The following is a 12,632-nucleotide window of genomic DNA, read 5'->3' as shown; positions in this document are numbered from 1 at the left end:
ACCCCAAGAGACTGCAGAGAAAGCTGGAGAGACAGACCCCAAAAGACTGCAGAGAAAGCTCGAGAGGCAGACCCCAAAAGACTGCATCGACTCATGGTCCTACAGAGTGCTGACTCGGGGGCTGGAAACTAACGCACCTCACAGTGGTCAGATATATACTGTATAGTTGCAGACCCCCGTATCATTTCCCCCGTTATCATTTCCCTTCTCACTGTGTTGATGTCAAATAAAATCCCAATAATACATTTGTGGGGGCATCGTGAAAAATGTGGAAAAGTTCATGGGGTGTGAAGAAATGACCGAGACTCGGCACACACATATGCACAGACACGGTGACGCGCCTCCTCCAGTCTTTGTCCTGGACTGACTCTGCCGGACACTGAGCGCACCGCTCTCCAGCAGTGTCGGTGCAGCTGAGCACAGGACTCTCCGGAGACGAGAGATTACCGGCATGGGGCTGCGAGGACTGGGGGCGCTCCTCATCCTCATCTGTGTGCAGCCGGGGACCCACGGGACCACTGAGGACCCCCGACAGGAGGATGAGCACCCGGCAGGTGAGTGACCCCTGTGTGTGCACACAGCATAGGCTCAGATACTCAGCAAACGTATCACACAGCATAGGCTTAGATACTCAGCAGACGGTATCACACAGAATAGGCTCAGATACTCAGCAGACGGTATCACACAGCATAGGCTCAGATACACAGCAGACGGTATCACACAGCATAGGCTCAGATACTCAGCAGAAGTATCACACAGCATAGGCTCAGATACTCAGCAGACGGTATCACACAGAATAGGCTCAGATACTCAGCAGACGTATCACACAGCATAGGCTCAGATACTCAGCAGACGGTATCACACAGAATAGGCTCAGATACTCAGCAGATGGTATCACACAGAATAGGCTCAGATACACAGCAGACGTATCACACAGAATAGGCTCAGATACTCAGCAGACGGTATCACACAGCATAGGCTTAGATACTCAGCAGACGGTATCACACAGAATAGGCTCAGATACTCAGCAGACGGTATCACACAGCATAGGCTCAGATACACAGCAGACGGTATCACACAGCATAGGCTCAGATACTCAGCAGACGTATCACACAGCATAGGCTTAGATACTCAGCAGACGGTATCACACAGAATAGGCTCAGATACTCAGCAGACGGTATCACACAGCATAGGCTCAGATACTCAGCAGACGGTATCCCACAGCATAGGCTCAGATACTCAGCAGACGGTATCACACAGCATAGGCTCAGATACTCAGCAGACGGTATCACACAGCATAGGCTTAGATACTCAGCAGACGGTATCACACAGAATAGGCTCAGATACTCAGCAGACGTATCACACAGCATAGGCTCAGATACTCAGCAGACGGTATCACACAGAATAGGCTCAGATACTCAGCAGATGGTATCACACAGAATAGGCTCAGATACACAGCAGACGGTATCACACAGCATAGGCTCAGATACACAGCAGACGGTATCACACAGAATAGGCTCAGATACTCAGCAGACGGTATCACACAGCATAGGCTCAGATACTCAGCAAACGTATCACACAGCATAGGCTTAGATACTCAGCAGACGGTATCACACAGAATAGGCTCAGATACTCAGCAGACGGTATCACACAGCATAGGCTCAGATACACAGCAGACGGTATCACACAGCATAGGCTCAGATACTCAGCAGAAGTATCACACAGCATAGGCTTAGATACTCAGCAGACGGTATCACACAGAATAGGCTCAGATACTCAGCAGACGGTATCACACAGCATAGGCTCAGATACTCAGCAGACGGTATCACACAGCATAGGCTTAGATACTCAGCAGACGGTATCACACAGAATAGGCTCAGATACTCAGCAGACGGTATCACACAGCATAGGCTCAGATACACAGCAGACGGTATCACACAGCATAGGCTCAGATACTCAGCAGAAGTATCACACAGCATAGGCTTAGATACTCAGCAGACGGTATCACACAGAATAGGCTCAGATACTCAGCAGACGGTATCACACAGCATAGGCTCAGATACTCAGCAGACGGTATCACACAGCATAGGCTTAGATACTCAGCAGACGGTATCACACAGAATAGGCTCAGATACTCAGCAGACGTATCACACAGCATAGGCTCAGATACTCAGCAGACGGTATCACACAGAATAGGCTCAGATACTCAGCAGATGGTATCACACAGAATAGGCTCAGATACACAGCAGACGTATCACACAGAATAGGCTCAGATACTCAGCAGACGGTATCACACAGCATAGGCTTAGATACTCAGCAGACGGTATCACACAGAATAGGCTCAGATACTCAGCAGACGGTATCACACAGCATAGGCTCAGATACACAGCAGACGGTATCACACAGCATAGGCTCAGATACTCAGCAGACGTATCACACAGCATAGGCTTAGATACTCAGCAGACGGTATCACACAGAATAGGCTCAGATACTCAGCAGACGGTATCACACAGCATAGGCTCAGATACTCAGCAGACGGTATCCCACAGCATAGGCTCAGATACTCAGCAGACGGTATCACACAGCATAGGCTCAGATACTCAGCAGACGGTATCACACAGCATAGGCTTAGATACTCAGCAGACGGTATCACACAGAATAGGCTCAGATACTCAGCAGACGTATCACACAGCACAGGCTCAGATACTCAGCAGACGGTATCACACAGAATAGGCTCAGATACTCAGCAGATGGTATCACACAGAATAGGCTCAGATACACAGCAGACGGTATCACACAGCATAGGCTCAGATACACAGCAGACGGTATCACACAGAATAGGCTCAGATACTCAGCAGACGGTATCACACAGCATAGGCTTAGATACTCAGCAGACGTATCACACAGCATAGGCTCAGATACTCAGCAAACGTATCACACAGCATAGGCTTAGATACTCAGCAGACGGTATCACACAGAATAGGCTCAGATACTCAGCAGACGGTATCACACAGCATAGGCTCAGATACACAGCAGACGGTATCACACAGCATAGGCTCAGATACTCAGCAGAAGTATCACACAGCATAGGCTTAGATACTCAGCAGACGGTATCACACAGAATAGGCTCAGATACTCAGCAGACGGTATCACACAGCATAGGCTCAGATACTCAGCAGACGGTATCACACAGCATAGGCTTAGATACTCAGCAGACGGTATCACACAGAATAGGCTCAGATACTCAGCAGACGTATCACACAGCATAGGCTCAGATACTCAGCAGACGGTATCACACAGAATAGGCTCAGATACTCAGCAGATGGTATCACACAGAATAGGCTCAGATACACAGCAGACGTATCACACAGAATAGGCTCAGATACTCAGCAGACGGTATCACACAGCATAGGCTTAGATACTCAGCAGACGGTATCACACAGAATAGGCTCAGATACTCAGCAGACGGTATCACACAGCATAGGCTCAGATACACAGCAGACGGTATCACACAGCATAGGCTCAGATACTCAGCAGACGTATCACACAGCATAGGCTTAGATACTCAGCAGACGTATCACACAGCATAGGCTTAGATACTCAGCAGACGGTATCACACAGAATAGGCTCAGATACTCAGCAGACGGTATCACACAGAATAGGCTCAGATACTCAGCAGACGTATCACACAGCATAGGCTCAGATACTCAGCAGACGGTATCACACAGAATAGGCTCAGATACTCAGCAGATGGTATCACACAGAATAGGCTCAGATACTCAGCAGACGGTATCACACAGCATAGGCTTAGATACTCAGCAGACGGTATCACACAGAATAGGCTCAGATACTCAGCAGACGGTATCACACAGCATAGGCTCAGATACACAGCAGACGGTATCACACAGCATAGGCTCAGATACTCAGCAGACGTATCACACAGCATAGGCTTAGATACTCAGCAGACGGTATCACACAGAATAGGCTCAGATACTCAGCAGACGGTATCACACAGCATAGGCTCAGATACTCAGCAGACGGTATCCCACAGCATAGGCTCAGATACTCAGCAGACGGTATCACACAGCATAGGCTCAGATACTCAGCAGACGGTATCACACAGCATAGGCTTAGATACTCAGCAGACGGTATCACACAGAATAGGCTCAGATACTCAGCAGACGTATCACACAGCATAGGCTCAGATACTCAGCAGACGGTATCACACAGAATAGGCTCAGATACTCAGCAGATGGTATCACACAGAATAGGCTCAGATACACAGCAGACGGTATCACACAGCATAGGCTCAGATACACAGCAGACGGTATCACACAGAATAGGCTCAGATACTCAGCAGACGGTATCACACAGCATAGGCTTAGATACTCAGCAGACGTATCACACAGCATAGGCTCAGATACTCAGCAAACGTATCACACAGCATAGGCTTAGATACTCAGCAGACGGTATCACACAGAATAGGCTCAGATACTCAGCAGACGGTATCACACAGCATAGGCTCAGATACACAGCAGACGGTATCACACAGCATAGGCTCAGATACTCAGCAGAAGTATCACACAGCATAGGCTTAGATACTCAGCAGACGGTATCACACAGAATAGGCTCAGATACTCAGCAGACGGTATCACACAGCATAGGCTCAGATACTCAGCAGACGGTATCACACAGCATAGGCTTAGATACTCAGCAGACGGTATCACACAGAATAGGCTCAGATACTCAGCAGACGTATCACACAGCATAGGCTCAGATACTCAGCAGACGGTATCACACAGAATAGGCTCAGATACTCAGCAGATGGTATCACACAGAATAGGCTCAGATACACAGCAGACGTATCACACAGAATAGGCTCAGATACTCAGCAGACGGTATCACACAGCATAGGCTTAGATACTCAGCAGACGGTATCACACAGAATAGGCTCAGATACTCAGCAGACGGTATCACACAGCATAGGCTCAGATACACAGCAGACGGTATCACACAGCATAGGCTCAGATACTCAGCAGACGTATCACACAGCATAGGCTTAGATACTCAGCAGACGGTATCACACAGAATAGGCTCAGATACTCAGCAGACGGTATCACACAGCATAGGCTCAGATACTCAGCAGACGGTATCCCACAGCATAGGCTCAGATACTCAGCAGACGGTATCACACAGCATAGGCTCAGATACTCAGCAGACGTATCACACAGCATAGGCTTAGATACTCAGCAGACGGTATCACACAGAATAGGCTCAGATACTCAGCAGACGGTATCACACAGCATAGGCTCAGATACTCAGCAGACGGTATCACACAGCATAGGCTCAGATACTCAGCAGAAGTATCACACAGCATAGGCTTAGATACTCAGCAGACGGTATCACACAGAATAGGCTCAGATACTCAGCAGACGGTATCACACAGCATAGGCTCAGATACTCAGCAGACGGTATCACACAGCATAGGCTCAGATACTCAGCAGAAGTATCACACAGCATAGGCTCAGATACACAGCAGACGGTATCACACAGCATAGGCTCAGATACTCAGCAGAAGTATCACACAGCATAGGCTTAGATACTCAGGAGACGATATCACACTGAATAGGCTCAGATACTCAGCAGACGGTATCACACAGCATAGGCTTAGATACTCAGCAGACGGTATCACACAGAATAGGCTCAGATACTCAGCAGACGTATCACACAGCATAGGCTCAGATACTCAGCAGACGGTATCACACAGAATAGGCTCAGATACTCAGCAGATGGTATCACACAGAATAGGCTCAGATACACAGCAGACGTATCACACAGAATAGGCTCAGATACTCAGCAGACGGTATCACACAGCATAGGCTTAGATACTCAGCAGACGGTATCACACAGAATAGGCTCAGATACTCAGCAGACGGTATCACACAGCATAGGCTCAGATACACAGCAGACGGTATCACACAGCATAGGCTCAGATACTCAGCAGACGTATCACACAGCATAGGCTTAGATACTCAGCAGACGGTATCACACAGAATAGGCTCAGATACTCAGCAGACGGTATCACACAGCATAGGCTCAGATACTCAGCAGACGGTATCACACAGCATAGGCTTAGATACTCAGCAGACGGTATCACACAGAATAGGCTCAGATACTCAGCAGACGTATCACACAGCATAGGCTCAGATACTCAGCAGACGGTATCACACAGAATAGGCTCAGATACTCAGCAGATGGTATCACACAGAATAGGCTCAGATACTCAGCAGACGTATCACACAGCATAGGCTCAGATACTCAGCAGACGTATCACACAGAATAGGCTCAGATACTCAGCAGACGGTATCACACAGCATAGGCTCAGATACTCAGCAGACGGTATCACACAGCATAGGCTCAGATACTCAGCAGACGTATCACACAGAATAGGCTCAGATACTCAGCAGACGTATCACACAGCATAGGCTCAGATACTCAGCAGACGGTATCACACAGAATAGGCTCAGATACTCAGCAGACGTATCACACAGCATAGCCTCAGATACTCAGCAGACGCATCACACAGCATAGGCTCAGATACTCAGCAGACGTATCACACAGAATAGGCTCAGATACTCAGCAGACGTATCACACAGCATAGCCTCAGATACTCAGCAGACGTATCACACAGCATAGGCTCAGATACTCAGCAGACGGTATCACACAGCATAGGCTCAGATATTCAGCAGACGTATCACACAGCATAGGCTCAGATACTCAGCAGACGTATCACACAGCATAGGCTCAGATACTCAGCAGACGTATCACACAGCATAGGCTCAGATACTCAGCAGACGGTATCACACAGCATAGGCTCAGATACTCAGCAGATGTATCACACAGCATAGGATCAGATACTCAGCAGACGTATCACACAGCATAGGCTCAGATACTCAGCAGACGGTATCACACAGCATAGGCTCAGATACTCAGCAGACGTATCACACAGCATAGGCTCAGATACTCAGCAGACGGTATCACACAGCATAGGCTCAGATACTCAGCGACGTATCACACAGCATAGGCTTAGATACTCAGCAGACGGTATCACACAGAATAGGCTCAGATACTCAGCAGACGGTATCACACAGCATAGGCTCAGATACTCAGCAGACGGTATCACACAGCATAGGCTCAGATACTCAGCAGAAGTATCACACAGCACAGGCTTAGATACTCAGCAGACGGTATCACACAGAATAGGCTCAGATACTCAGCAGACGGTATCACACAGCATAGGCTCAGATACTCAGCAGACGGTATCACACAGCATAGGCTCAGATACTCAGCAGAAGTATCACACAGCATAGGCTCAGATACACAGCAGACGGTATCACACAGCATAGGCTCAGATACTCAGCAGAAGTATCACACAGCATAGGCTTAGATACTCAGCAGACGATATCACACTGAATAGGCTCAGATACTCAGCAGACGGTATCACACAGCATAGGCTTAGATACTCAGCAGACGGTATCACACAGAATAGGCTCAGATACTCAGCAGACGTATCACACAGCATAGGCTCAGATACTCAGCAGACGGTATCACACAGAATAGGCTCAGATACTCAGCAGATGGTATCACACAGAATAGGCTCAGATACACAGCAGACGTATCACACAGAATAGGCTCAGATACTCAGCAGACGGTATCACACAGCATAGGCTTAGATACTCAGCAGACGGTATCACACAGAATAGGCTCAGATACTCAGCAGACGGTATCACACAGCATAGGCTCAGATACACAGCAGACGGTATCACACAGCATAGGCTCAGATACTCAGCAGACGTATCACACAGCATAGGCTTAGATACTCAGCAGACGGTATCACACAGAATAGGCTCAGATACTCAGCAGACGGTATCACACAGCATAGGCTCAGATACTCAGCAGACGGTATCACACAGCATAGGCTTAGATACTCAGCAGACGGTATCACACAGAATAGGCTCAGATACTCAGCAGACGTATCACACAGCATAGGCTCAGATACTCAGCAGACGGTATCACACAGAATAGGCTCAGATACTCAGCAGATGGTATCACACAGCATAGGCTCAGATACTCAGCAGACGTATCACACAGCATAGGCTCAGATACTCAGCAGACGTATCACACAGAATAGGCTCAGATACTCAGCAGACGGTATCACACAGCATAGGCTCAGATACTCAGCAGACGGTATCACACAGCATAGGCTCAGATACTCAGCAGACGTATCACACAGAATAGGCTCAGATACTCAGCAGACGTATCACACAGCATAGGCTCAGATACTCAGCAGACGGTATCACACAGAATAGGCTCAGATACTCAGCAGACGTATCACACAGCATAGCCTCAGATACTCAGCAGACGCATCACACAGCATAGGCTCAGATACTCAGCAGACGTATCACACAGCATAGCCTCAGATACTCAGCAGACGTATCACACAGCATAGGCTCAGATACTCAGCAGACGGTATCACACAGCATAGGCTCAGATACTCAGCAGACGTATCACACAGAATAGGCTCAGATACTCAGCAGACGTATCACACAGCATAGCCTCAGATACTCAGCAGACGTATCACACAGCATAGGCTCAGATACTCAGCAGACGGTATCACACAGCATAGGCTCAGATATTCAGCAGACGTATCACACAGCATAGGCTCAGATACTCAGCAGACGTATCACACAGCATAGGCTCAGATACTCAGCAGACGTATCACACAGCATAGGCTCAGATACTCAGCAGACGGTATCACACAGCATAGGCTCAGATACTCAGCAGATGTATCACACAGCATAGGCTCAGATACTCAGCAGACGTATCACACAGCATAGGCTCAGATACTCAGCAGACGGTATCACACAGCATAGGCTCAGATACTCAGCAGACGTATCACACAGCATAGGCTCAGATACTCAGCAGACGTATCACACAGCATAGGCTCAGATACTCAGCAGACGGTATCACACAGCATAGGCTCAGATACTCAGCAGATGTATCACACAGCATAGGCTCAGATACTCAGCAGACGTATCACACAGCATAGGCTCAGATACTCAGCAGACGGTATCACACAGCATAGGCTCAGATACTCAGCAGATGTATCACACAGCATAGGCTCAGATACTCAGCAGACGTATCACACAGAATAGGCTCAGATACTCAGCAGACGGTATCACACAGAATAGGCTCAGATACTCAGCAGAAGTATCACACAGCATAGGCTTAGATACTCAGCAGACGATATCACACTGAATAGGCTCAGATACTCAGCAGACGGTATCACACAGCATAGGCTTAGATACTCAGCAGACGGTATCACACAGAATAGGCTCAGATACTCAGCAGACGTATCACACAGCATAGGCTCAGATACTCAGCAGACGGTATCACACAGAATAGGCTCAGATACTCAGCAGATGGTATCACACAGAATAGGCTCAGATACACAGCAGACGTATCACACAGAATAGGCTCAGATACTCAGCAGACGGTATCACACAGCATAGGCTTAGATACTCAGCAGACGGTATCACACAGAATAGGCTCAGATACTCAGCAGACGGTATCACACAGCATAGGCTCAGATACACAGCAGACGGTATCACACAACATAGGCTCAGATACTCAGCAGACGTATCACACAGCATAGGCTTAGATACTCAGCAGACGGTATCACACAGAATAGGCTCAGATACTCAGCAGACGGTATCACACAGCATAGGCTCAGATACTCAGCAGACGGTATCACACAGCATAGGCTTAGATACTCAGCAGACGGTATCACACAGAATAGGCTCAGATACTCAGCAGACGTATCACACAGCATAGGCTCAGATACTCAGCAGACGGTATCACACAGAATAGGCTCAGATACTCAGCAGATGGTATCACACAGAATAGGCTCAGATACTCAGCAGACGTATCACACAGCATAGGCTCAGATACTCAGCAGACGTATCACACAGAATAGGCTCAGATACTCAGCAGACGGTATCACACAGCATAGGCTCAGATACTCAGCAGACGGTATCACACAGCATAGGCTCAGATACTCAGCAGACGTATCACACAGAATAGGCTCAGATACTCAGCAGACGTATCACACAGCATAGGCTCAGATACTCAGCAGACGGTATCACACAGAATAGGCTCAGATACTCAGCAGACGTATCACACAGCATAGCCTCAGATACTCAGCAGACGCATCACACAGCATAGGCTCAGATACTCAGCAGACGTATCACACAGAATAGGCTCAGATACTCAGCAGACGTATCACACAGCATAGCCTCAGATACTCAGCAGACGTATCACACAGCATAGGCTCAGATACTCAGCAGACGGTATCACACAGCATAGGCTCAGATATTCAGCAGACGTATCACACAGCATAGGCTCAGATACTCAGCAGACGTATCACACAGCATAGGCTCAGATACTCAGCAGACGTATCACACAGCATAGGCTCAGATACTCAGCAGACGGTATCACACAGCATAGGCTCAGATACTCAGCAGATGTATCACACAGCATAGGCTCAGATACTCAGCAGACGTATCACACAGCATAGGCTCAGATACTCAGCAGACGGTATCACACAGCATAGGCTCAGATACTCAGCAGACGTATCACACAGCATAGGCTCAGATACTCAGCAGACGTATCACACAGCATAGGCTCAGATACTCAGCAGACGTATCACACAGCATAGGCTCAGATACTCAGCAGACGGTATCACACAGCATAGGCTCAGATACTCAGCAGATGTATCACACAGCATAGGCTCAGATACTCAGCAGACGTATCACACAGCATAGGCTCAGATACTCAGCAGACGGTATCACACAGCATAGGCTCAGATACTCAGCAGATGTATCACACAGCATAGGCTCAGATACTCAGCAGACGTATCACACAGAATAGGCTCAGATACTCAGCAGACGGTATCACACAGAATAGGCTCAGATACTCAGCAGACGTATCACACAGAATAGGCTCAGATACTCAGCAGACGTATCACACAGCATAGGCTCAGATACTCAGCAGATGGTATCACACAGCATAGGCTCAGATACTCAGCAGACGGTATCACACAGCATAGGCTCAGATACTCAGCAGACGGTATCACACAGCATAGGCTCAGATACTCAGCAGACGTATCACACAGCATAGGCTCAGATACTCAGCAGACGGTATCACACACCATAGGCTCAGATACTCAGCAGACGTATCACACAGCATAGGCTCAGATACTCAGCAGACGTATCACACAGCATAGGCTCAGATACTCAGCAGACGTATCACACAGCATAGGCTCAGATACTCAGCAGACGTATCACACAGCATAGGCTCAGATACTCAGCAGACGGTATCACACAGAATAGGCTCAGATACTCAGCAGACGGTATCACACAGCATAGGCTCAGATACTCAGCAGACGGTATCACACAGCATAGGCTCAGATACTCAGCAGACGGTATCACACAGCATAGGCTCAGATACTCAGCAGACGGTATCACACAGCATAGGCTCAGATACACAGCAGACGGTATCACACAGAATAGGCTCAGATACTCAGCAGACGGTATCACACAGCATAGGCTCAGATACTCAGCAGACGGTATCACACAGCATAGGCTCAGATACTCAGCAGACGTATCACACAGCATAGGCTCAGATACTCAGCAGACGGTATCACACAGCATAGGCTCAGATACACAGCAGACGGTATCACACAGAATAGGCTCAGATACTCAGCAGACGGTATCACACAGAATAGGCTCAGATACTCAGCAGAGGGTATCACACAGCATAGGCTCAGATACTCAGCAGACGGTATCACACAGCATAGGATCAGATACTCAGAAGACGTATCACACAGCATAGGCTCAGATACTCAGCAGATGGTATCACACAGCATAGGCTCAGATACTCAGCAGACGGTATCACACAGCATAGGCTCAGATACTCAGCAGACGTATCACACAGCATAGGCTCAGATACACAGCAGACGGTATCACACACCATAGGCTCAGATACTCAGCAGACGTATCACACAGCATAGGCTCAGATACTCAGCAGACGTATCACACAGCATAGGCTCAGATACTCAGCAGACGTATCACACAGCATAGGCTCAGATACTCAGCAGACGTATCACACAGAATAGGCTCAGATACTCAGCAGACGGTATCACACAGAATAGGCTCAGATACTCAGCAGACGGTATCACACAGCATAGGCTCAGATGCTCAGCAGACGGTATCACACAGCATAGGCTCAGATACTCAGCAGACGGTATCACACAGAATAGGCTCAGATACTCAGCAGACGGTATCACACAGCATAGGCTCAGATACTCAGCAGACGGTATCACACAGCATAGGCTCAGATACTCAGCAGACGGTATCACACAGCATAGGCTCAGATACTCAGCAGACGGTATCACACAGAATAGGCTCAGATACTCAGCAGACGGTATCACACAGCATAGGCTCAGATACTCAGCAGACGGTATCACACAGCATAGGCTCAGATACTCAGCAGACGGTATCACACAGCATATG

General features: G+C 48.2%; 1 protein-coding gene across 1 annotated transcript in view; it reads left to right on the top strand.

Moving 5' to 3' along the window:
* The first annotated feature begins 363 nt into the window (after positions 1 to 363).
* The window catches only part of CA9 (carbonic anhydrase 9), a 386,906-nt gene continuing 374,637 nt past the window's right edge, over positions 364 to 12,632 (top strand). The window contains exon 1 of the mRNA XM_073562498.1: positions 364 to 554. Within this exon, the coding sequence (XP_073418599.1) occupies positions 452 to 554 (103 nt within the window). The 5' untranslated portion in view covers positions 364 to 451. The remainder of the gene's footprint in view (positions 555 to 12,632) is intronic.

This window comes from Dendrobates tinctorius, unplaced genomic scaffold (assembly GCF_039654945.1).
Source record: "Dendrobates tinctorius isolate UK_male_01 unplaced genomic scaffold, ASM3965494v1 ptg000353l, whole genome shotgun sequence".
Classification (NCBI taxonomy): Eukaryota; Metazoa; Chordata; class Amphibia; order Anura; family Dendrobatidae; genus Dendrobates; species Dendrobates tinctorius.
Note: the sequence above shows the minus strand (reverse complement) of the source record. Positions and strands in the feature narration are given on the sequence as shown.